The following is a 27,396-nucleotide window of genomic DNA, read 5'->3' on the forward strand; positions in this document are numbered from 1 at the left end:
TGAACCTCAAGCCAGCTGTCTGAGATTGAACCCAGGTCATGAGCAAAGGATGCAGTATTGCAGTTTAACCACTGAGTCATTTGGTAGATCATTAGGGTTCCTATTATACAGAATGGTTATGGAAATGGTTGGGTGGCATGTGTCCATGAGAACTGAGGCCTCCAGCTAATGCATCCCAATAGCACAGATACAAAAACAGTCTGAGGAAGTGGGCTTGTCCCCAAAAGCTAACATTAAAATATAGTGGTTTGTTTTTAAGCCACCACAATATTTTTGCCTTTTTATTTTGCTTTTGCTTTTGGCTTGATACATTATCAAAAACTAACATGGTTTCTAAAACAAAAATTGGCTTGTCTATGTATGCATTTATTTAAAATGCAACCCTCTTCCATCTTGTAAACTTTCAGGGAGTTTGGAACAGTCCCGAAATTTAAAATACAATTTCTAAACAAATCCAGTGACAGCAAATTAAATGGAGATAAAACAGAAAACCTAAAAATGTACTGCAATAAAGCAGCTATACAAATAAGCCCTACGTTTACTTTTTTAAAAAAATATTAAACGATTCAAAAAAGATTCAAAAACTAAAAACTCACTACCTGAAAACAGGTAGTGCTTTCAGGTAGTATGTATGAAATTCATGATCTATGAAATTCATCATCATGTGCCACCAAGTCAGTTCTGACTTACAGCAACTCTTCTCGGGATTTTTTCTAGGTAGAGAGTGCTCAGAAATGGTTTGGTATTCCCTTCTTCGGGGGGGTGGGGGAGGATTGTGCAACTTAACCAAGGCTACACACAACAGGGAATCAAACTTCCAACCTCTGCCTCCACAGTCATATATCTAACTCATTGAGCTTCCCAGCCAGAAACAATAGTTTAACTATAGAACAGCAAGCCAAGTAAGGTAGTTTGGTATCCAATACCAGCAAAATTAGATAGGGTCCCCCCCATGTTACTGAAGGTCTCTTAGGTTCCAAAAGGTAGCTCAATTGAGTTTTTGAACCATACAAAGCAGGTTTGTAGAGTGTATGGGAGTGGCTGCAGAAAGGAAGAGGGAAACACCTATTCTGGTAGAAACGATGGCAGCCAACAACTTTTTGAGCATGTGGGTTAAATACAGGGGTTCCTGTCATGTTACATCCTTATTCTTCAGTAGCCCCTTTCCCTAGTCACCACCACTATCATACTAATCCAATAGAAGAAATAAATGTGTTCTACAGAAACCAAGGGCTGGTAGAAAACAGGTGAATACTTTGCAGTATCCTGACTCATTGCCCTGAGTCCTTTACGAGGATAGGTGCCAGCAAGAATTAGACGACTGTGTTGCTTGTACTGCAAACAGCAACTACAGCAGGAGTACAACTACCAATTTCCAATTTAAAGTAGCAGGCCTTGAATCAACTATTTCATACCTTTCAGGAAATCTGTGTTCTTCTGAACCCATACATGAAATACGCCTCTCATACACATAACAAGTTTCAAGAGTTCACTTTATTATGAGAACATGAAATCATATTTCTTTTTTGAAAAAAAATCAATGTAATGGTATTTTTTGAAAAAAAAAATCCTGAAAAATATATCGCTTGTACCATATGGGACAACCAACGACTCACCAACCGATTTAAGATGCAGCATATTGAGCTGACCATATGTTACAGTGCTGTTGAATGGCTGAGTGATTCATGCCCGTCACATTCTAGTATATCAATTAAAGCTCCTTGAAGTCTGCATGATTTGTGTCTCTGTTATTAAACCCTGCTAATTCATCCCACTTACACATCTGTTATAAATCTCTAGGAGTGCTGCATGATTCATGGCAATCTGTGAGCATGGTACAGCAAATTCTTCTCCTTGTAATTAACAGTAAATTGTTTTACTGCCATGCAATGAATTTTTCAGTTATATTGCAAATGAACTCCTAAATGCATGGCTCTTTCCTAAGAACTGACTTATATCATTAGGCAATTAAAAAGTATTGCTTTGAACCAAAAGCTTTTAATCAAGAGAAATACAACTTAAACTCAGCCTAAAGACCATGCAAATTTGACATACTGGCAACAGAATAATTTGTGCAATTTCCCGAGGAGTGAAATATGTCCTTTGGGGAGAACAAACAAATAAGTTTTGGCTCTTTCAGCGGTGCACAAAGAACACCCAATCTGTAGCTGGGGAGCACTTGGCAAGGGAAGATACTGAGCAGATACTATGTATCTCGGGAGTTATTTAAGTCATCTGACATTTTCGAATTTCTCAAATTATGTTTCATGTCTCTAATTGTAACAAAGTGCCTTTTTTAAAAAAATAAATAATTGGATAATTAACCAAGCAAAATCATCACAGGATTCCAGGGCTGTTCAACAGTTTCGGTCAAAGGTAAAACCAAATCATTAGAATTTTGGCTCACTAGTTTCCCAAAGAGCCTTTGATTCTCTCTCTCTCTCTCTCTCTCTCTCTCTCTCACACACACACACACACACACACACGCACACGCACACACATACACACACAAAATCAGCCCCCCTTGGTTAATTCTTGGTAGCAATTTTAAATTCATGAGTCCATACATCAACTCTGTAGCTTCGCCACAAACAAAATTAATTTCAAAGAAGAGGGTCTAATTGAAGGACAGCGAACAGCAAGCAGATGTATTTGCAATGTATGTATAAGGACAGCAGCATATGTCGCATTCCATGTTTTGATCGAGTTTGTATAGGCATGTATATGTGCACAGGTCTGTGTGCACATGCACACAGACAAACAATATGGAATGTCACATTTGCATGATAATTTCCCCTTTTAGCAAGGAAGAGAAAGTGACTGGGTTAATGAGGGATTATTCAAGACAGGAAGATACAAAATACATTGATAACTAGGAACAAAGATTGTATTATGAAACAAAAAAAAGCAACTGCCAAGAAAGAAGGGGATGATTGGTTTATGCATTTGAATAAAAAGGTAGAAAAATATTTATATTAGTATTCACTAATGACTATATATACAAGATTGCTGTAATTAAAATTATAAATTAACATATTAAGAATGCTTTTTTAATCACATTGGGCCCCATTCACAATGGCAGACTTTTATGTACTTGCATGCAAAGCAATGCACATTTTCAGACTGGAGGCAAACAGCCTGTGTATTTTACTTTTTATTAGAGAAAGGAAAGTCTAAGGCACCACTAATTATTCATTAATTAGATATGTATGGTTTTTAAGACTGTGATAGAGTATTGTGGTTAAAAACCTTTATATGGCATGGGAAATGTATGTTTTTTACCAGTGGTATGAACCATTTCATTTTATTAGACATGCAGATGTAACAGATTCTTTCCCTTTCTTTTTAAGTGTTAAAAGAATGCACTAGAACAAGGTATAAATCTAGAATCAAATAAAATATATAATTCTGGAAGGCAAACAGAGGTCTGCTTTTTGTTTGAAATTTTATCTACTCATATGTGGGCTATCATTAGATAAATAAGACTGCCAAAAGGGGAAAAATTGTACCATAGATAGAAGTCTATGGCTGAAATCCAGTTGGCACAACGAAGCAGTATAAATGATGATGATTTCATCACCTGGTAACATTAATCTTTATTTAAAATTAATTTAAAATTTACTAACCCCCTCCCCCCCCCCAATTGATCCATAGGGAACTAGTGATAATCTGGCATCGGCCCTCTGATTTCAAGACTCAACCCCCCCCCAAAAAAATAGTCTCCTAAGGTTCTCAAAAGCTTTCCTGGGGCATTTCCTGTGTTATCAGCATTTAGGTAGCACTAACTGGATTTCAGCCTATATCTGATTGGAAGAAAAGGATATTTGAGTAAGGGTGACACTCTAGGATAGCTTCTCATATCTGTTCTCCTTTGCTCAGCTCACCTTTTGGTTTGTTCAAAATTTTGCTCTGTAATTAATGTACACTTATTGTTGTCACGCTGGCCACGTGACAACGGAAAACTGTCTTCGGACAGGCGCTGGCTCTATGGCTTGAAAAGCGGGATGAGCACTGCCCTCTAAAGTCGGACACGACTGGACTTAAAATGTCAAGGGGAACCTTTACCTATTGTTATTTTACAAGTGTTTTGATCACCATAAAGATTTTGGGTTTCCCCCCCTCCCATGACTGTTCTTATGCTGTCATTTATTTTGGTTAAAACCACCACCACCACATTGGAAGCCACCTTGATTTATTTAAGTTTTTCTTTCCCAAGAAATGAACAAACTGCTCTTGTTGGTATGTGATCCTCCTCACCTAGATATCATGTGCTTAATACATGTTGTATTTGTAAATGAGCTGTAGAAAGTAAGCAGAAGTTTAACACACAGATTTGTTTGCTAAACCATGCATTCTTGGGACAACTGCATGAAGGAAGATGAGTTAATCATGGCTGATACACAACACTTTTAATATCTAGTTTGACAGTTAAGACACCCAAACAAACAAACAAACAAACAAAAACCCACCCTTTGGCTTGTACGGAATTGTGCTCCCCTACTATTTTTTTATTTTGATTTGCTAGGTAGATTATCAAAAAAATCTCAAATGGACTGCACTTCCAGAAAGAAGTGGTCCCAATCCACTTAAATTTAGTCATGGTGAAATGCCATTAAAAGCAGTACCGATTTTGTCATATAACTTCTCTGTTCCCCATGTAAACCAACTTTAACTGAATCAAGACCATTGGCAACACTTTTAGAGCCACCACAAATAACCAAACAGTTGGTTCATTTAAGATTGTATTGATAGGACTGGATAATCAGTATTGCTGCATACCTCAGATTCACATAGCATAAATCTACTTTATATAGGTAAATTAAGCTGTTATGGGATTGTACCTGGAAATCATTCCCACCCTCCAAAACAATGCTACAAGCATGTATATTCCCATTTGAAAACCTAATGCACTTTAAATGTTTTAAAACCATCTATTAATTACCAGTGAGTACTAGCAGCATAGCTTTCACTGACAGCCGTGCAGCCACTGAAAGCTATTGCTCATATTCAGCATCAGAGAAATACATGAGGGCTGCCCGTGCTGTTAGACATTAGGGAGAATTTAGCTATTTAAATACAGACTTGATATTTACATGTATATATTTAAACAGCAAAGTAGATGAGGCATGGATAAATATCCAGTGATCTTGTTTACACTTAAAATGGCATCTATTGAAAAATCTGCATATGCTGAACCTATGAAACAAATCTTTATATCAAGGCAAAGCAAGAAGGGATGGGAAGTCCTCACACATTGCACAAGTACCTTTCCTGGTGCCAGCTTGGCCCTCCTGACAGTCCTTCTGTTTGTGCAGGTTTTGCACGGCAACACCTACACAGATGGGCCTGTCATGCCCCCTGAATGTCTAAATATTCACTTTCGCTTTGACACATGAGCAAAAGACAATAACCAAATGGTTATCTTCTCTCAGCCACCAGCTGTTCACCATTGGCAGCAGAGACGATTGGAGTATTTGCATGAGCCTCATTCGCTGATTTTAACGGTGATATCTCATGATTCCCCATAGAAAACAATTATACAGATCTTCATGATTCTCCTTTTTATGTGTTTGCTTTAAACACCGTCCCAGAAGGTATAAAAGTATGTTTTGCCTCAAATACTTGCACTAGAAAAGTAGATGAATACAGATGGAAAATTTTACTTCAAAATGGAGAGTTCAGACAGATATTGTAAATACGAAATGGACTTGTATAATACTAGGGAACTACTGGTAACCAAGCAAGTGCATGGAGATATGAAATCACTATGCTCTGGCTATGTGGGTAGCAATCCTTCAACTGTCTACAAGTTTTGCTCTGAAACTCTAGCCGAAGGATCTGATGAATGAATTAAAAGCTTCTTTCTCTAAAAGTCTCTTTGGAGTACACAGTTTCTGATTATGTAGTGGAGCACTGAATTGTGGCTCTAGTTATCCCCAACTTCTCCTTTCTAGGATAGAAGAGGGCAGTTAATCCCATTTTTTTTAATACATATCCCTTAAGAAAATGCTTGGGGTCTTCCTGGCAGTTCAATGTGGGTTTTTTTCTGTTCAGAGACAATCTTATCCCAATTTGGGGGGGGACCTCTCTATCTCTCTCGATCTACCCTTTCTTTTTGGGTCTACCGATACTGAACTAGCAGTTCTATGTATGTTTATCCAAAATTTGTTTCACATTAGGTTGTTGCTCATTGCTGCAGATAATAAGCATCAGGAAAGAGATTAATAATCAAGTCAGGTTTTTTTAAGGGCTGAAAAATAATTTGTTTTTCAGCTTTATTTGTGTCTGCATGTCTGCCAATTAAAGGTGATTTGGGGATGCAGGTGATTCACACAGAATACAACAAAGTTTTGTGTGTGCGAAAATTACCAAAGAAAGCCTTTAGTCAGTGGTGATTTGCTGCTGCCTATGATATCATTACAATTGTGCTTATAGAGCTGTGCAACAGGATTTCAGCCATTAATTATAAATAAGAGGATGTGGGCTCCTGGCATTAAAATGGGAACTTTTGAAATCTGAAAACAATTTAAAACAAAAACCTGAACATTTATCATATCTAAATTTACTGATTTTTCAGTTTTGTCATCTCCTGGTTTTTTTAGTGCAATTAATATGAAAGTATAAAAACTAGGAAGGGGGCAATCATAACCAAGGTGTTATTGAGGAATGATTTCAATACAGGGCGATGCACTAAGTGATCAACCATCCTCAGACTGCTGACTGGGGAACTCTGGGAGATGTAGTTTTGTAAAACCCAAGCTCTGCTATTACATTACTTCAGAAGGCTAAGTCTCTCATTTGAATTCAGATTCCAGTTCCTGTTGATCCAGAAATTTGGATAAATTTGTTCCAAAATCCAATCTGCCTGCCTGCAGAAATCCAGCCAGTTACAAACAGTGCCATTCTATACACTTCTACTTACAACTAGGTCTTATTTAATTTGAATATGCTTGCTCCTAAATATGAAAGAGATCGCTAGGATGAAGATTGACTTATGGCAGAAACTACTGTTTAACCAATATGTACACAAGCACCATTTAAATCAGTGTGAATTGCCAAGGGGTATAGTGCGAGTTTGTGATGTGAGGTTCCTTTTCAGATGAGTAATGCTACCAAAATCAATGAAACATGCTGCTTGGTAAAGGCTCTAGGTTCCCATGGGTACCATACCCATAAAGCATTTTTATCCTTAAAAACCATACTGATAAAATATAGATAGATAAATGCAAATCACGAGAATTGTAAGCCAAAGCAGGCTGCTGTGTGGGCTGCTCTTCACAGAAATCTCACTGTTAAGAAATGAGGAAAATAGGACTGTATGCCAGATTCACAGAAATTCCACTTTCCAAATCAAAGCAACCTAGTTCAGACCAATTTGTACAAGGTCTGAATCAAAACAGAAGGGCGAGCTGCAGTTCCAGGGGGAGGCAAATTGAATTTGAAAATTCAATTGTGGTACAAATCACTTCAGCTTCTCTGTCTCTCTCTTTCTTTGAAAAAAAAGAGCAACATTTAAAAGGCCCTAGTTGCAAACAACTATAACAACTCTATTTGACTATTGAGCAGCTTGGAAACATAACCACAACTAAAAACCTTTTGAAAGGAACCATTCCAGCATTTCTGACGTGTTATAATGAAGGTTCCTACATTATAACTGAGAGAGGAAAAACTTGTGTGAACATTTATTTTTTCATAGCAAATGTGTTGAGTGTGAAAGTAATGTTTTAATGCCATACAGTTGTGTGGCATTAAAACATATGCACATTGAGCTAGTAAACTGCACCTATTATTACTGCCACGGTTATCTGTTATGAAAAAACAACCATGTATTGCTAGTTTTTCTTTCCCCTGGGTACTACATGATGATTGGTAATGAACAGGAATTTTTATACTTCTGTGTTGCAGCACAGGAGAACTTAGAAGAAGTACACGTACATTTGTATTCTGAAAAAGCTATGGATACAATAGGCACTACTAATGAAATGTTAGCATTAATTTAATTTAGATTATGCATGCTACCTGTAGAAAAAAACCAAGGAAATATAGCAGAGGTGGCCTCATTGAAAAATAAAACCATAAACGCTTTCAAAAATACTTCAAGCCTATGCGGAAAACATGGTGTTTTGTTTTTAATCTGTCATGGTAAACAAACACCAATTAAGCTAGTCACTTTATATTAACATAACACCTATCTCAGTCACTTTGCATCAACCTGTGATCATCTGTAATGGTGCTCATTAGAAAGGTACGTGATAACTTTGCTTGGATGAAGTGTGTCTCCTTACCTGCAGCTAAAGTTTTTCCCATTCCTGACGCACTGCTGATACAACCGATTCGATTGCAGAGAGTAATGGTAAAGTAATACATTCTGTATGGTTTCAATCCCATCACTACATAGGACTGCTCATGAGCTTCAGCGATATACAAAGCCTACAAAGCAAATTAAAATGATTAAAAAGTATTTTCTGATGGTGCTTTCATTATTTCCCTTCAATGTGATGGTTTCTTTAGTGATAGTAAATTACCGTTTGGGATTTCAGGTTCTTTTTTTTCCTTTAGGTGCTTTCCAAGAACCATTACTAGAAATAAGATTATTTTGAGGAACCTCAACAAGCTGAAATTTAAATTATAAGACATCCGCCATGCTATTTTATGAGGTAATAATCCAGTTCCTGAGTAGGTAAATGGGAAACAAAGTTATGGCCCCATAAAGCTATATGATAGCAGACCTATTTCTACAAATAGTGTGTATTATAAATGATAGTGGTGTCATGTTCCATCATGAAATCCAGCCGCCTGATCACTATGGAGAGAGGTCAAAGTGAAGACTTGCTTTCTTTAAACAGTAATTATTATATTATATATTAGCAGTGTGCACAGCACTAGGAAAACAATTTTCCCTAAAGTAGCTTAACTGAAAATTACTTCAGTGGAATTTGAAAAAGGGAAGAGAGAAGATCCAGAGGTTCTTCAATGTCATCTTGAGGCAGATTCTTAGAGCCATTGAAGCAGCAAGGCAGCCAAAACCTTCAGCACCAAGGATAGATCCCAGTGAGCCACCTCCCCTCCGCCCCCCCCAATGCGGGAATAGCTGGAGATGAACTGAAGCCCTTTGACATTGCTTGTCCAAGACTAATCTATCCAGGTTCCATGATATAGGATGTCTTGCAGGACATCTTCCTGGCCAGAAAGTTTTTACTCCTGCTAGGCACGCTGGAGAAGAGCAGGCCATACCAATGTTGGAGCCATGCTCAGGAAGTACCAAAATTGAGGGCAGCAAGCCTCAAATTCAGAGATTATGTCAGACCTTGCCAGATCCAGGCTGCCAGACCGGCGTGGCTTCAGGGTTGGATCAAGGCTAATCAATCATCTCAGCCTCCATCTCTGAGCCCAGAATATCACTGGAGGAAAGTGATTGTCTAGATCTATTTCATTCTGAATTTAGAACTTGAACTTTGTAACCATGTTAGGCAGTCTACATCATGAAACAGACAGAGACCATGCCCCTATTGGTTCCTCTGGTTTTCAGTACCATTGGCCAGAATAAGTCATGTCTTCTCATACAGAAGCAAACAAACAGATAGCTCCACTTTGGGCAATCTGCTCTAGTAATGACTTTGACCTTCTACATAACCCATATTTTGACAGCTGCAAGTGTTTCCCCACTAGTAAATTAGAATTTGGCATTACCAAGAACATTGGGACCACTTTATAGTATCAATATTTCAATAAGCAGAGAAAACAGATTGCTGATAACAATAATACCTGAGAAAATACTGGCAACTCTTTTAGTTCAGTAATTTCATTCACGCTGTACCCGATTACTTCTCCTCTTGCTTCATTATCTTGTGGTTTTTCCCAAGATACATTGAGAGAATATGGCGAAAGAGGGAATACTGATGGAGGTGGCATGAACACAGGAGCTAAAACACAAATAAATGTGCTAATTTATCATAAAATAAATGAACAACATGTGTCGGGCAAGTTTTCCCACTATATTTATAAAATACCATCTGTTAAACTTGATAAAATGGCTTTTTGTATCCAATTCCTAAACAAGCAGCTTGTAGAAATTAATTTTCTGGTCTAAAAGGAATTTTCATATGGTTTCCAATGGCGTGGTTTTAAACTAAATGCATCCCACCTATAGGTAAAGTATGGGATCTATGATTTTTATGGTGCATTAACTACCACTTAAATCTGAAAGACAATGTATGCTTCACATTTTAGTGAAGTAGATGGATTTTTAAAGCACAGATTTCCTGTGACCTGGGAAAACCTGATTAGAAGAAAGATTGTTGAACACTTAAACATCGTCAAAGGAAATTTAATTGCTGAACAGGTTTGAAATTAATATGTCTCTCTTGCATTAAAATAGATGATAAATCAGAGATGTCTTACTGGAATAAATCTCGATTTTAAAATCCTAGGTAGGCAACATAACATGAATGTATTTTGGAAAACACTGATACAAATCTGTCTTCATTAATGTTAACAACTCAATCCACAAATGAATGAAGAGGATATATTTGGCTTTAAGCCATTTATTAATATCTAAGTTCTGTTTTGGGGGAATCAATGGAGTTTATATCCAGTTGAAATATGGTTTAGATTCAACGTAAATGAGACTACTGTTCTGGTCTTTTTAATCAATTTGTTAAAAAGCAAGGAAATCAATGAGATTTACCTCTAAGTACATCTAAACGCAGCTGAAGAGTTCAGTAATTTACATGCTGTTAGTTCATAGAACAAACTATAAAACACGCTTACACAATAATGTGGAAGATTTCTTATCTGATGAACAGGTAAAAATAATTAGCCAAAGAGACATTGTTGGAAAAGTGATATAGATAGGTAAGAAATACCAAATATTTCAATATGGCAAATACTGAAAGCAATTGTGCTCATGAACTTTCTTAATTGGATGTATTTGACTGAATCTGGGCATCAATCACATACAAGAGCTAAGAATACAGTACAATGTTTATAAAAGAACTAAACATGGGACTGACTCATGTTGCATCTCATTTAGATGTTTCAGCTAAAAACAAGGCCTACATCTTGTGGAACATGCTTGTCCCTCAGTGACAGCCATAATCATGCAGCCATTACTACAAAAATATAATATTGCTTTGTGAGGTCTTCATACCTGAACTGCATTTGGTCAGCTGCATAATGGCTCCTGTTCGTTAAGGGAGACGAGGGAGAATTACAAGAAATCACATAGATTTAACTTTAATGGGAAGTAAACTGGCCAAATAGTCCTGGCACTAGCATGGAGAATGGATCACCCATCAGCTCATCCACCTGCTGGCTGATGATAATCCAGCTAACAGAATTGGACTTAACTACATGGCAGTACACCACTGTGAGGATCCCTCAGTCACAGGGAGGAGAAAGTGGGTACCAGGACTTCACTCCATCCTCTAAAAGGGGGTCCACCTGAGGAGGGGCCCATTTGTAGTTTCCTCCTTATTCCGCTGGGATCCATCCTCATGCCCACAACCACCCCAATAAAGCTGTGACAAAATTGCAAAAAACTCATCCATGTACACCAAACAAATGGAACTGCCCCAAGGGACTGGCGGGCCCTCTTGGTCAGTGAATGAGATGGTGCTGTGAGCCGGGGACAGAAAGGAATAAGAACAAAACTATTCATACTCCTTTCCACCATCACTCTGAGCAGAACTCTACTATAGAATTTACTTACACTAACAAGTGAGAGTTAAAAAATTTGGGACTAGTTTTTAGTAGGAACATTTACACATCTTCCATAAAATGTCATTCCAACATTCATTAGTAGCCTTTCATGGCAAGATTGTCACTGTGAAGCTAATATAGGACATGAACATTTTGATAGAAACAGAAAACATGGGGAGGGGGAAATCAGACATACTAGTACTAGTATGGCTTTAAGACACTCTACAAGACTCCTCCAAATAACTAAAGTGCAGCTGTCGGTAGTCCATATGAAATTATTAGTGATTCAAATAAATTATATACCTTGTCCAAAAGGTATAGTAAAAGCATAGTAAATTGCACTAGATTAGGCCCATGAATCAATGGGGATTTGGCTAGTCAAATTCTCCATATAGTCCATTGATTGAAATAAGCCTACTCTAACTGTAAATCTACTTTAGCATAGAGTAAGTTGCAGTTACAGTAAGCCCATTGGAGTCAATGGAATTTCTGAAAGGATTGAATCACTAAATCTCCGTTGATTCTATGGGCCTACTCCAGTGCAACTCACCGCACTAAGCAACAAGAATTTTGGCCACTATAGACAGAATAGCAGATGATACATGACAGATTAATGTGATACCTGAATTTTAGAGCAATCAGAAAGAAGCAGTGTCAAGCAGTGAGTTTTGAAAGCGGATATATGTAGAGTGGTCCTGATCCGACCAGATAGGCGGGATATAAAATAAATAAATAAATAAATAAATAAATAAATAAATAAATAAATAAATAAATAAATAAATAAATAAATAAATTCTTAGAGTAAATGTACCAAAATGTTCAATTACCTGCCTCTGCTGTTCTCTGTGATGTCCAACTTGAAAATGTGCTCCCAGCCATATTGACCGATAAAACACGAAAGTGATATTCTGTGAACGGCTTCAAATCAGTGACCTTGATGCTGGTCAGTGGTGGTGTCAAAGCATTTTCATTGGCAGATTCTAATACTGGATGAGGACTAAACCAGCCGCTGGTCTGGAAAACACGACTCTCAGGGGGGACATGACTTCCATCTGACTGAAGGGCACCTCTCATGTACAGTTCGTACCTAATAATTACACCTGGAAATTAACAGTTGCTGTTTTACCAGATGAAAATATTGATCTAAAAACACTTAAATCTTACTTAGATACTAATATTATTCAGATACTACTACTACACCATTTGGTATGCAGTGGCCAAAATCCTCTTACTGTACATAAGCTATGCTGGTCTAAGGAAACGACATGGCTGGCAGTGGCTGAGTGCCACTAATTTGGGTCTCCAGTTTGCATAAAGCTACCTAATTCATATGCAATAACACATCTAAACAATAAGGAAGTTATGGTTGTTGTGGGTTTTTCGGCCTCTTTGGCCGTGTTCAGAACACGGCTAAAGAGCCTGAAAAACCCACAACAACCATTAGATCCCGGCCGTGAAAGCCTTCGCGAATAAGGAAGTTAAATATGGACTCTTCAGTCAGAGGTAATTGGCTGCTGCATATTACACAAGTTCCCTTATACTGGTATAACTTGCATAAGAGGACTTTGGTCAGTGTTTATCATACTACAATATATATATATATTGTATATACTGCATATCATGCTCGGTATACAATGTACACAGAAATATTACAACTATCGTAATGAGGTACTACTTTAGATACTAGTATATGTCCACAGCTGCTACCATATAAATACAAGTTTATAAAAATTACAAGTGATAAAACAATAATAAAACACATTACCTTTCTTTTTAAAATGCAGCTGTGCACATATTAGATCTCCTTATAGCTCAATTGAGCTCTCTTTCCACAGATGGTCATTGACCACCCACACAGGAAAGCAATGGCCACTGCCTTCAATGAAGGGTATATAAACATCTCATATTGCCCAAGAGTTTGGTCCATGTGGTTCTTATACTCAAAAGCAGAAACGAGGTGCTGAACAGACAGGGGATTTCTTTAATTCTTGAATATAGCCCCCAGGAGTCTGCAGGAATTCCTCTAGCTAGACTACTAGAGGCTCTAATAAAGCAATCAAAATCATGAAAGGTGTTTTCATGCTCCTACTGCTATTGAATTCAGATTCTGGCAGCCATTTCATGCTGTTGAGAAGACAAGGGAAATGGGTAGGGTGAAGCTTCATGAGAGCTTCAAAGGATTATGGGTCTGGTAGCTTTTTTGAGAGCCTTGCTGTGCTAAATGGGCAGAATCTAGTGCTAAATCACAGAGAAAAGAGGAAGAATTAGTTGCATATGTCATCACTAAAAGTCACAGCTTGCTAAATTATAAAAAAAATGCCCAGATCCCTACTGTCAATGTATGCTTGCATAAGGGAAATCATTTAAGACTTAGTGGCAAATTGCCACTCATTAACAAGGTGCTTGTTGTGTACCTGGGCACATGCCCCACGTAACACAACAAGCGTTTTGTTAATGAGAAACAATTGGCTGCCAAGATCTAAGCAATTTCCCTTACACAAGCATTAATCAACAGTAGGACTCTGGCCAACATTTTTTACCCACTGTCATAAGGTGTTGCAAAGGCCAAGGAGTGGAATTAGAACAAAATAAGGCTGTTAACAAACCCTATGCTGATCTTCTCCTAGACATTAGCTGTGGGATTCTAGGAGTCATCACTTTAAAAATAAAAAACTTTTCTAAGCTCAAGTCTCCCTCTACATACAGAGTGGTGCTGGTAGGTGATAGACAATACCCGGCAATGACAGCAACAACAGAGGGGTGCAAGATAATTGCCACAAAACATTTCATTTGATGAGAAAAATATGCTGGTAGCATACCAAAGATATAAAATCATACCATTTGGTTTCTTGGGAGGGGCCCATTTTACAGCTAATTCAGTAGCGCTGACACTGTGTACGACTGGAGGTTCCTGCTCTTCAGGTGGGGCCTGCTCTGTCACTACTGACACCTCTTCGCTGAGCAAACAACCCGTAATGGTGCATGCTTGAACATCAAAACTATATTTTGTAAATGGAAGCAAATTCCAAACAGTTGTTGATGTTTCCCCGCCTTCATAATGGCCACAAGGTTTAAGATCAAGTGGAGACCTGCAGGTCAGAACATATTTCTCTATAGGACCTGAGTCATTTGATAGAGCTGTCCAGTTGAATGAAGCTGAGCGCATCCCAACAGGAAGAATTGGGTTTAAATGCAAGTTTCCTACAGGTATCCCAGGCTGTGTCCTATATGTCAAGGTTGCACTTCTTGTAGATCCGTGGACGTTGCTGGTCTCAAGTTGGTATGAATAGAAGGCATAAGGAAGCAAGTTGCTGTCAGTGAACATCTGGGTACCTGGAATAGATACACGAGTCTCTTCAATATGAGTATTTATAGGCCACTTTTCAGGGTATGCTGCTTACAAAGGGACTCACAAAAAGAAAAGAAAAAGATGCATAGAAGTTAAACAGAATCACAATAGATCAGCATTATAAATCGCAAACAGATTAAAATAGACAAAACTATAAATCTAATAAACAAACTACAACTGGCTTATAAAGCCCTTTTTTCCTATATAAACCTGCCCAATCGCTAAGATTTGCTGGGGAGGCCCTCCCCTGTGTATCACCATTGAGAACTGTTCATTATGTGGATGAATTTTCTCGCCCTAGCACCATAACTGTGCAATGCCGTCCCCTTGGAATCTCAGTTGGGGCTGACATTGACATCATTTCAACACCATGTCAAGACATACTTATTTATTTGAGGCTTTAGGGATTGAGTATCGTGATCTGCATAGGTTTCACTGGAATGGCTTTACCATTTTCACTGTTTGAACGTTTTAAATTTTCACTGTTTTATTTTAAATACTATTAAGTATCTTATGTTTTAAAATTGTTTTATACAGCTTTGTAACTGGCCCTGAGTGTCTACGATACAGGACAGGCTGTAAATGTTTAAATAAATAAATATATGCCCTATGATCTGTAACCTATTAAGCTTCTGCTGAAGTTGAAAGTCTGATTTTAATTTAATGCTGGATTGCAGTGCTTGTACAAATGTTACCGGTACCACAAATGAATACAGTACGTATTCTTCACAGATCTCACTGCTTGCAGTGAGATCATGCATTACAACACTGGAGGGGCTTTCTGCTCAGCAGAAGCTAAACTTATAAGCATCTTTTTAATCTTTTAATCTTTTCTTTAAAACCGTAGAGATAAAATATGGAAAATGAGGTTTTAAAACTTGTTGGAATACATCCAATATGTGTAATATGCACTTTAGTGGGGAAAGAGTTCCAGCACTTGGGAGTCAGCATTTGTGGGGGCTGTGTTGATATCAAAAGTAAATCTTACTTTTAAGAAGGACTGTGGCACTCTGAAATTATCCCTATCTAGAATGATGCTTTAGGTTATGCTTATTTTCCAGATTCTGGCAGTTCATCTAATCTAGTCTCCTGTTTCCCAAACAGCCAACCACATACTTCTAGAAAGACCAAAAGCAAGGATAAGTTTATGGACATAGCGACTTGGGTTTTGGCTAGGTCTAGATCTGATAGGACCTCAAGCCCAGAGTCCATGGCCCCCTAGTCCAAGAAACCCCACATTTCCACCCAGCAGACAATGGGATCAGCACATTCAAACCCACCAACATCCACACTATTCACTGTAGCATCCTATCCATTTTCCTATCTTGAAAAATATGCTATAATCAGGAGACTGGTAGTGGTGGTTTTCAGACAATAAAGGCTCCTTTCTCAATCCTGAGGCTCCCAAAGATTTCACCAGGTTGAAAGGGGTGAAATAGGAAGGAAGTAGGAAATATGAAATTACAGATGAAAGTCCATAGGTGATGATGTCATCAGCCTTTACATGTGCAGGGTTATACAACAGGATTTCAGCCATTGTATGTACAATGTCTGAAATCCAGTTGTATAACCCTGCACACATAAAGGCTGATGACATCAGCTGTAGTCTTTTATCTCCAATTAAATATTTTCTATTTCCCCACCCCACCTCAGTGAGTTAGGTTTCTGACTCCAGAGCCAGAGGCTGGGAGTTCAGTTCCACACTGTGCATCCCAGAAGAGCTAGTTTGTGTGGCCTTGGGCATGTTGCACAGTCCCAGGATGTCTTCATAAGAAGAGAAGCCATTTATGAGTACTTGCTACCTAGAAAACCTGGGAGGGAAACGATCACCGTAAGTCAGAACTAACTTATGGTACATTTATTATTATTATTATTATTATTATTATTATTATTATTATTATTATTATTATTATTATTATTATTATTATTATTATTATTATTATTATTATTATTATTATTAGTATTAGTATTATTAGTATTATTAGTATTATTAGTATTAGTATTAGTATTAGTATTAGTATTAGTATTAGTATTAGTATTTTAGTATTATTATTATTATTATTAGTAGTAGTAGTAGTAGTAGTAGTAGTAGTAGTAGTAGTAGAAATTATAAAAACGTTGATTGGTATTATATAACAGATACAAGTTTTAACCAAAAAACTAACAATCTGTTAAATATGAAGGCAGTATGTATGCTGTTCCTAATATTTCTACTTTTTTGTAGCTCTGATGGTGTGGTTTCTGAGATCTGCAACTGCTTATGGTACTATGTGAAATTTCTTGATATTGTTCACAAAGCCCTAATAACTGAAGTGTGTTTCTTTCAGAGGCAAATTATTTTGATTGCCACACATAACTACTTTGTTAGTTTTTACAATTCTTTATTTTCAACTCTGGCATCCCTTGGATTTGCAATGCTAATGAGCCAGACATTTCTTCATTCTACTACTAGTATGTGTGGTGTGTTATGTTACGTTTGGATCTGGAAATCCCACAAGATCTTGACTTCACCATTTTCTGACACCTTCTCTATCTGATGTTCCCATAAGTTTTTGGAGGCCGGCAAGTTATATTTTTTGCATAAACTGTTAGCCCTAAATGGTTTAGGATCCCAATAACTGGCAGAGCGCCTGCTCCCACCTAGTTATGTCACTCAGTCTAGCCAGGCTGGACGACCGAGGGGCTTGACCCCGAGAGAGGCCCAGAAGGAGAGAACTAGAAACTGGGCCTTCTCAGCGATGGCCCCTCACCTCCTGAGATTCATCTGGCACTCTCCCTGGAAGTATTTAAGAATAAGCTGAAGATTTGGTTCTTCAGGCAGGCCTTTCCCCCTTTCATAACTTAGTTCCCTGTGTTTTCCCATCTTGGACTTTGCTTACTTTGGTGTAAGGTCTGTAGATCTGCAGCTGTAAGATCGAATCCACGTGAAGGGGTGTCCCAGCTCCTGCCAATCTAGTGGTTTGAAAGCATGCAAATGGAGTAAATAAATAGGGACGACCTCAGTGGGAAGGTAACAGTGTTCCGTGTCTAAGTCGCAGTGGCCATGTGACCACGGAAGATTGTCTTTGGACAAACACTGGCTCTATGGCTTGGAAACGGGGATGAGCACTGCCCCCTAGAGTTGAACATGACTGAACAAAAATTGTCAAGGGGAACCTTTACCTTTACCTATGCACGGAAGTAAGCTGAGGAGAGTACAAAAATAAGTGGAGGGGAAAGCAGGGATCAAATTGTTCCTGTAGGGCTTTGATCCCTGCTTTCCCCTCCACTTGCTAATCCTTAACAAAATGAAAGTAGGGATCAAAGCGCTGCAGGATCACTTTGAACCCTGCTTTCCCCTCTGCTTGATAAGTCCCAAGAATCAAAGAAATCCCGTGGCTGTATAAGGGGGAAAGGGATCGAAACAATCATGCAGTTGTGGGAGTACTTTGATCTCTTTCACCTTCCTTTTGTTAAGCCCCATGGGGCTTGGCACGAAGGGAGAAAGCAGGGATCAAAGTGATCCTGCAGCACTATGATCCCTTTCCCCCTACACTTGCTAAGCCCCACTTCGATTTCTTAATTTTGTGTTAGAAAAGTGGAGGCATCTTATACACAGGAAAATACAGCATATATTGATCTTATAAGTACTCCTGATAGGAGCTTGAATATTGTTGGAAGGCATGTAATTGGTCAATAATTTGTGAATAATCGCCCTTTTGATTATCTTTTATCATCAGAAATGTGTGGCCTGTTGTCATCCAGTCTTAAGTTGTATGTAGAATTTTGGAGTAAGTGATTACATTGAACTGCTATACATGGATGAAAACTTGTTAGATGCTTTAACTAAAATCCGTGCAGCTCATCTGAGCCAGGTTCACTCCAATTTTTCACACTATTTACTTGCCTCTTGATCATTTCAGTTGTTATTACAATATCATCCATTTGTTTTCCTTGAGTTTCTTTACAAATGTCTTTAATCCATGAGGCATTTTTGTTATGCCCAATTGGGCTTTCCCACACTTCTTTCCAAAATTTAAGAGCATCATCTTTACACAGGCCTAATTTCTTTTGCTCTTCATTTTCTCCTGGTGATGTATAATCATTGGTTATTTCAAAATTTCATGTTTTCTCTATATTGTTCAAGCATCCGTCATGTCCTTCAATTTTCTTTGCTGTAGCTGTTACCCACTGTTTTAATTCTTCCATAATTTCAACTATTGTTTTCTTTTCTAGGTCATATATTTTGCATAGTCTGGCTTTTATTTTTTTCATTTTTAAGTTTTGAATCTTTCAAATGTTTTAAGTTACTAATGTCTGCACATAACTTATTTGTTTATTTGTTGTTGTTGTTGTTGTTAGATATATGATACAGTTATCTCTTTTAAGATTGCATTCTCCCTTCAAATTGGAGTTAAAAGAGGAGCATAGTGCTTTTTAAAAAGTTCCTCTGCTTATTATTTCCCTGCTTTTAACAGAACAAAGCTAAAGAATCATTTTACTATAATGTTGCAAAGCCATCAGTCAAATAATCAAGCTACGATTTGAGTCTACTGTTAATTTTCCTTGAAAAGTTCAATGCTCCTACATTGGTAATTTCAAACTCTCAGTACTAAGTGCATACAGTTGCACTTAGGTAGTGTCCCCTGGGTATATTACAGAGATTCATAAACATAAGAATCTGGCAGCATTAACAAATTTTTCGTAGTCTCCAAATGCCAGATAGTAGATTATTTTCACATCATTAATTATCACGATTGTCAGAAAATGTCAGAAAGGTAATATTTTTGTTGAAGAACATTTGTATCTTCAGAAAATAATGATTTGCTGGACCGTCCGATATTAGCCTATCATTAGGCATTCAGTACTCAGTTAAAGTTTTAAGAGAAGCTGCTCATCTATGCTACTAAACTCCTGAAATGGTCTCAGCCTGCAGTGCTGCAAGGATTGTTTCATTCTGCAGGGTTTTTTTAAAATAAAATTCCAATATACATTTCAATTGCTAAATTTTCTCATTAGAGTAAGACACTCAGAATTCATCCTGAACCAATCAAAGGGAGTCTTTAAACTACCTTAAGGAAAATACTGCCAGAATGTCAGGCTCGGAGCCTGACACTTTTTTTTTTTTTTTTTTTTTTTTGTCTTTAACTGGAAAGAAGGGTCGTGAGTTTGCTGATTTTCAAATATGTAACTGTGTTGGTCTGATTTTGCTTATGTAACAAAAGCTAAAACAAAACTATTGTGGCATCTTTAACAGATTTAGTTCAATATGAACTGCTCCTCATGAAGGTTAATCAGCTCAGGATGAATCCTGACAAAACTATGTTGTTCACCAGATCTGGAAGTCAGTATTTGTTGTTCAACTGCTTCTGCAAAGGGTGGCTCCCCTGAAAATAAGAATGTGACAGTTCCTCAGCAAATGTCTCATGCATGACAGTTTTGGAGCAGTGTCATATCAAGTTGTTCTGTTGAGACTTTTCCTGCAGAATTTCTGAAAATTTTCTGAGAATGATCCTGTCTCTCTCTCTCTCAAGCTCTTCTTTCTTGCCATATATTCCATAATTTGATTTGTTTTAATTGTCTTGAAAATCACTGCTGCGAAGATGACATTTCCTGTAATTAAAGACTTCCTCCTCCCATCCTGCAGCTTCTACGGCTTCCCAACAATGAAAGTGATTACATGGAGCCTTGGGAGCTTTGGGAATACTTATTTGAAATGTTTAATTTCAAAAAAGTACCATTGCTGATGATGTCATCAGCCTCGCTCAGTGTATGTTATGGCAAAAGGATTTCAACAATTGTTTCCAAAGTTGGATGCTAGCATCAAGACCAGATGACCTGCATTTTTTTTCTTGCACCATATTATGCTGGAACTCGGTCTTTTTTATTTGTACAGGAAATGCTGCCAAGATTTCCCGCAAGATTTTTCTCCAAAGACATCTCACAGGAGGGAATCTCAAAGTGAGAAGAAAAGGGGTCTCCCACTTACTCAGTTCTTGGAAAGAGAAGCTGTGGACTCACTCTACTGAAAAGAAGAGGCATGTAATTCCAGGATACTCCTTGCTAAACACTGCTACTAAACACCATTTCTGGTTCACCAGCTGTTGTCTATCCGTAGTAGTAGGAGAGCTTAGCTACAGTGAGTTGCACGCTGGTGTTCTCCAGATGGATTATTGTAAAATTTTATACAAAGGGGTAACTTTGTACACATCTGAATATGTCAGCTACTTGAGAATTTGGCAGCAGAAATTATTTTACAGGTTTATTAAGAAAAGCTGCTTTATGGTAAGGCTTAAAGAACTGCAATTGCTGCCTATTTGCTTTCAAGCTCCAGGGCCTAGTAGATCCTCACTCAAATTGCTGTTATTCCTAGACACCGAGCCTCTTTTGTTTTCAGAAATAATTATGTATGGAAAATGGGAACCGGGATCTTATGTGCCATGATGTTGGGATATGTAGTCAGAGAAATGTAAAATGGGGCCAGACAGGTTCTGTGTGAAGATGATTTGAGAGACATTGGGATGTGTTTTTCTAAGTGCCATGAGAGTGTTTTCCTGAAGACCCATACAGCCTGGATCTATATAGCGTGAAGACCAAATTGAGAGGCCTGTGGAAGACAACATTCCAGGTTAGCTGCAGAAGAGATAAACAACACCTGGACTTTCGTGGGAATAAGGAAAGCAGAGAGGTGGTACAAGCTCTAAAGGTTAATTGGTTAACAGCCAGAAAGGTCATGAAAAAAGGAAGAGTTTGGGAAGGTAGAAAGTGGACGATGGGTTATGCGAATTATGTTCAATGTATTCTGATGGTTTGTGTATTATTCTGTTATGGATTTTGATTCCATGATGATGGAAGATAAAGGACTTGATTGAGAAAAGATGTAAGTAAGGAGAAAGAAGGAGGTGGGGCTAGCCTACTATAGCCCACCTTAGTTTGAGCTTTTTAGTGTTTATTATTTTAAATGGGAAATAGTTATTTTATTTAACTGCAATGATCTTTGAATATGTTCTTGATGCTAAGGCTTATGCAATATAAACTGATTTCTAATGAAACTCTATTTTTCTAATAAAAATTAATTATAAAAAATTCCACAACTGGTCTCCTGAACAGCGGGGTCTGGCTAAATCCAGGAGGTGGAGAGGGCCACAAACTAGCTATCATTTAAGCATCCTACCTAATTTTTATTTATTTTATTTATTTATTCGATTTTCCCCAGCCCCTATAGACAACGTCTACTCGGGGCGGCTACCTAACTGATATTTGGTGAGTTCTAAGGCATCACAAAGCCCATGTGCCTGTACTTGCAAAGTGCTAAACAAGTGTAAAGTGTTCTTTTAAGGTAAAACTTGTTCAAAGGATTTATACTACACACTGCTGAGGTCTTGGGACTTGCCCCAGTGCAAAGGTGGTAGATAAGTGCCTGGTAAGCTCTGTGGTCGAATGCCCAGTGGCCCTTTAGGGGGTCTGGCGCGTTACTTAGGAAATGCTTAAATAATAGGCATAGTTATCTGTGAAGATTCTCAGTCATCCAGGTGAGGTTATCTGGAAGTTGAGTCATGGCAACTGCACTTCTTTCTTATTAGGTTGAAGTGTTTCACCGTGATGTGTAGCAAAACATTTCAGCCTAATAAGAAAGAAGTCCATTTGCCATGACTCAACTTCCAAATAGGCATAGTTATAGTTGTTAATAGCAGCTGTGGCCTGCACAGATTTTATTGCAAATGGTTTAATGTTTAAATCTTTACGTGTTCTAATTCTGTATTTTAAATTGTGTGATTTTAAATTGTTTTAATCATCTTATGATTTAAAGTTGTGTTATATAGCTCTGTAACCCGCCCTGAGATCCTGTGATATAGCACAATAGCCAGGCAGACAAATAGATAGAAATACTCCCAGTATGAAACAGTAAAAAAAATGCATATGAAGTATTTCTCAGCACTTACTATAAGGGTAGTTGTCCTCTGTTGTGTGGATCTGACTCTCATTTCTGTAGAGTTTGTAAATCAGCTGGTTTGAATTTGGACAGTCAGGTGGATTCCACGTGACCTCAATAGCGGAAGAATTTAGAACCTCTCCTGCTGGTGGAGGCTGCTGGGAGGGAGCTGCATTAAAATGAAGACATGTTCATGCAGTTGAGGCCATCACTCAATGTCTTCGTAAATCCAAATGCATACAAAAAGTTTCTTCTTCCAGGACTGTTGTCAAGCAGCAGACATGTGACTCATCAAGATAACATTAATAAAAGCCATTGTTTTTCATTTTTCAAGAAAAATATAAGAAAGCTTCAGTCTAGTCATAAACACACAAACAAAAAAAATTTATGCCAGCCAAACCAGTGTGCAGAAGAAACCAGAAATGTAAGACTTGTAAGTCATATTCATATTAGTCACACTTTGGAGCTCATGATTCTAAGCTAATCCTAACCCTTCAACATTTTTTTCATTGAGCACAGTTGTCTGCAAAGGAATTCACTCAAGCAGGTGTGACATAACCACAAAAGCTATCTGTGCAGGTGTCCCAGGCATATAGTATATCTACACAAGAGCAGTTCCCCATGCGCAGGGTTTCCTTTTGTAACAGGCAGCCCTAACCTCACCTGTCCGTCACAGCTGGGCAATGGATCATCAGCCAATGGGGTGACGGAGGGGGAAGCTGGAGAGGGAGGAGCTGGAATTAAAAGGGGTGTGAACAGGGTGTGGGAGATCAGATCTGGTGTGTGAGGGAGAAAACTTGTTTAGAGGCCTGTGTGACTGGATAGTCAGTGAGGGAAAGTCTCCAATTTTATTTTGGCGTGGCTGGCCACTCTGATGTCACTGCCTCCTCAGGCCTCTCAGAATGCCCACCACATCACTTCACACTCGCTGTCACCAATTCTAATGACTATTTAAGAAGGACAAAGGTATCCTTCAAAACAAAACAAGTTTATTGATAACAAAATAAAATATGAAAATCACAAGTAGCTAATCACAATGTCAATCACTGCTTCTTATTTAATTAATCACAGACTTTCCCTCACTGACTATCCAGTCACACAGGTCTCTAAACAAGCTCTTTTTCCCTCACACACCAGATCTGATCTCCCACACCCTGTTCACACCCCTTTTTATTCCAGCTCCTCCCTCTCCAGCTTCCCCCTCCGTCACCCCATTGGCTGATGATCCACTGCCCAGCTGTGACGGACAGGTGAGGTAAGGGCTGCCTGTTACACCTTTGCAGACAGCCATGTTTCATTAACAGTTGGAGGCAGGGTTACAAAGGGAATAATGAGAAGCCTAGCCATACCTAGTTCTTCACAGGATTATTTTCTTAAGGAGATGACCAATTTACGAAGCAGTTGGATTTTTAACATGCTTCCTGACCCAATTTCTAGTGATGCTCAGTAACTTGACTTGGCATGCAACTAGGATGTTATTAATTGGTAGCTATTTACTCTTTGAATTATGCCAGTCCACTCATGCAAGCCTTATCATTTGTTTGAATTCTAACCCATGTGTACTTTAAAAAAAAACACAGAGAGGAATTATCAGCAGGAAATGATTCATTTTTTTTAAAAAAAATACTTTTTCTTCAAATATAAACAAAAAAACATCCAATAAAAAAACCCTATACAGTACTCCCCACCACTGGAACTACTGTATAGGAGTAACTGCCTATACCATTTACCCTTGTGAAACCCCATCTCCTTTCTAGAATTGTATTGACTCTTGCATCGGGCTTTGTCCCTTTCCCTTTTTTAATATAAAAATTGATAAATTCTCCCTATATATCTATAAATACATTTTTGCCAGTGACCCCCCCCATCTTAACTTTTTATATTACATGTAAATTTATCATTAATTGCTATGCCCTGGACTTTCCTATACCAATCACTTAACTGGATATTATGATATCTCATAATATCCTGGTGATAATCAGCCCCGTCATTGTTAACAAATGGGATACTTATCCTCTACTTGTCCAGTTATCTATCATCTATTCAAATATTGATAAAATATTAAAATATTTGGAGTAGTGTGCCCTAAAACAAGCTCGACTTGAAATTCTATTTCAAAATACCAAAATACTGAACACCAGCAATCATTACATCAGACTGCACAGGGAAGCATTGAAATCCACAAGCACCAGCAGAACTTCAACAAAAAAGAGGAAAGTTTGAAACTCAACAAAACTTGGCTCCCAGCTCTCAAAAATACAGAGTGCAAAAGGTCAATGAACTCTACCCAGTCACAAGGACTGGGGATCACAAAAGATTTTTGCACACAAAAGACCAGCTAATGACACCCATCAACCACAGTGATAGAGAATCTCTCCTTCTTATCACAACAACACACCCACAACAAGACACACTAATCACCCATCTACAGAAAAAGACAAAAGCCCATCTCACAGCCATAAATACTCCCAAACCAACTACACCAGAGCACAGAGTGCTGTTGGCCACAGAGACTGGCAAAACGTTAGGAAGAACAACTTTCAGAACACGGCCAAAGAGCCCGAAAAACCCATAACAATGAATAATATTATCTTTAACTTTACCTATCACTTCTTCTATTTGTTCGTTATTCTTTATTTTTCCCTTACCACCCTTTATTCTAAAAACATGTCTTTTTATTATTAATTTCTCAATTGAACCTTTTAGGTTTCCTGGGAATTTCTCTAGCTCTGCCACCAGGTGTCATGGGGAAACTGATAGGATAAATATTTTTCTACATCTATTTCATTAGCAGCATATTTTTAAGGAAGATTTTTTTCTGTATTTTTTACTATATAGCTGGAAAGGATGCCTGATGGACGTTATAATTGAAGATGGGGATATTCATATTCCTATATGAATATGAATATTCCAAATGCAGCTGGACCTAATGTGGGTCTGGCCCCCAGGACTGGACCATCCACTCACAGGTCTTGCCGTGGTGACGTTCTCGCTCAGCCTACCAATGGTGTCTGGAGTGCTCCAGTCTTCCTGCTCAGCTGGTCACTCCAGGCAGGGAGTGGGAGGATGAGTCTTCTCGCTGTTGAGTGGACAGCCAAGCAGGAAGAGAGCAGCATTCCAGGTGCCATTGGAAAGAAGAGCAGGATCGGCACTGTGACAGGATGTGTAAGTAGGGCTGGACCCTCATTAGGTCCAGCTGCATCAGGGATATTTGTATTCATATGCAAATACAAATATCCCAATTTCTAGTTATAATTATTCATCACTCATATTAGTAGTTTGTAAAAATTGATCCTGAGTGATGGGGAAGACATTTTCCCAACTCGTACAGGCTCATAGCTGGAGTTGCATTCATGGAATAATGCATCTTTCCAGTTGTTTCTCTACTGATTCCAGTTCTTAATTGTAAGATTCCCATATGGGATTTTAAATTTAATATTCCAAAATTTCCTGTATATTTTGAAATATTTAACTATCAGCAAGTGTTGTGAAGCATTATTTAAAAATATAATTTTAAAGTTTGGTGTGTTTCATATAGAAACACTGGAGGAGGAAACATGCCCCCTTCTGTGCAGAATATCTTCTTCTGACCTATAATTATTCATTATGATCATAACAAATTTGTTGCCCTATATAGTGGTCAGATAATTGCCTTCCATTTTAGGGATTGCTTTGCAGAAAGAAACAGTAGCAATTCTCTGAAATTATGGTACCATATGTGCTGCTGTATGATGAAGAGAGTGGGTGGAGTGTGTGTACATATATTGATCTTGATTTTAAGGTGTGAAATTACACACATTACATCCCTTTACAGCCTTAAAAGCTACACAGCAAAGAACTTCACAGTCTTAAACACAATGCAATCTTCCTTTTAGGAAGCCAGAATTTTTTCCTAAGAGAAACGGAACAACTGTAAAGGGGGAAAATGTTTTATCGACCTTTTTGAAACTACAAAATTATCACAGTAGCAAACTTTTAAGACTGTACAAACATATTAACCCTTCAACATTGCAGCAATATGTAGAGGGTTAGATTTTCCTTCCACAGCAACATGACAAAAAAGTAACTAGGGTGCAGCAACCGCAAAAGCAGAATACTACAAAATACTACTGCATAGCTGCAGTTGAGCATATGTTCAAGAAAGAATACCCACCTAACCACTTGATAAGCTGGCTATCTGCACTTACAGACAGAAGACATGAAATATATTCAGTGGGCTTCTCTCTTAGGATTATTTAGAATTTACTGGCAGAGTGCAGCTACCTTATGCTGAGCTTGTGTCTATTGACAAGAATGGGAAGTAAGGCAAACAGAAAACCAAAGAATTAATTAGGGGAAAATGTAGAAGGAAAGATGTTAAAGACAGAGAAGCCCCCTGAATCTGACCTCTGTGCTTCTCAGTCTGCTACTGTGCCTAACATGGAAGTACCAAGAA

The 27,396-nt window shown here is 38.1% G+C and overlaps 1 protein-coding gene across 1 annotated transcript in view; it reads right to left on the reverse strand.

Moving 5' to 3' along the window:
* Positions 1 to 27,396, reverse strand: part of USH2A (usherin) — a 559,229-nt gene that overhangs the window by 459,157 nt on the left and 72,676 nt on the right. Inside the window, exons 14-18 of the mRNA XM_078392221.1 lie at positions 22,972 to 23,130; positions 14,539 to 15,033; positions 12,528 to 12,800; positions 9,766 to 9,923; positions 8,286 to 8,430 (exon numbers count right to left, since the gene is read on the reverse strand). Coding sequence (XP_078248347.1) covers positions 8,286 to 8,430; positions 9,766 to 9,923; positions 12,528 to 12,800; positions 14,539 to 15,033; positions 22,972 to 23,130 — 1,230 coding nt within the window. The remainder of the gene's footprint in view (positions 1 to 8,285; positions 8,431 to 9,765; positions 9,924 to 12,527; positions 12,801 to 14,538; positions 15,034 to 22,971; positions 23,131 to 27,396) is intronic.

This window comes from Pogona vitticeps, chromosome 1 (assembly GCF_051106095.1).
Source record: "Pogona vitticeps strain Pit_001003342236 chromosome 1, PviZW2.1, whole genome shotgun sequence".
Lineage (NCBI taxonomy): Eukaryota > Metazoa > Chordata > Lepidosauria > Squamata > Agamidae > Pogona > Pogona vitticeps.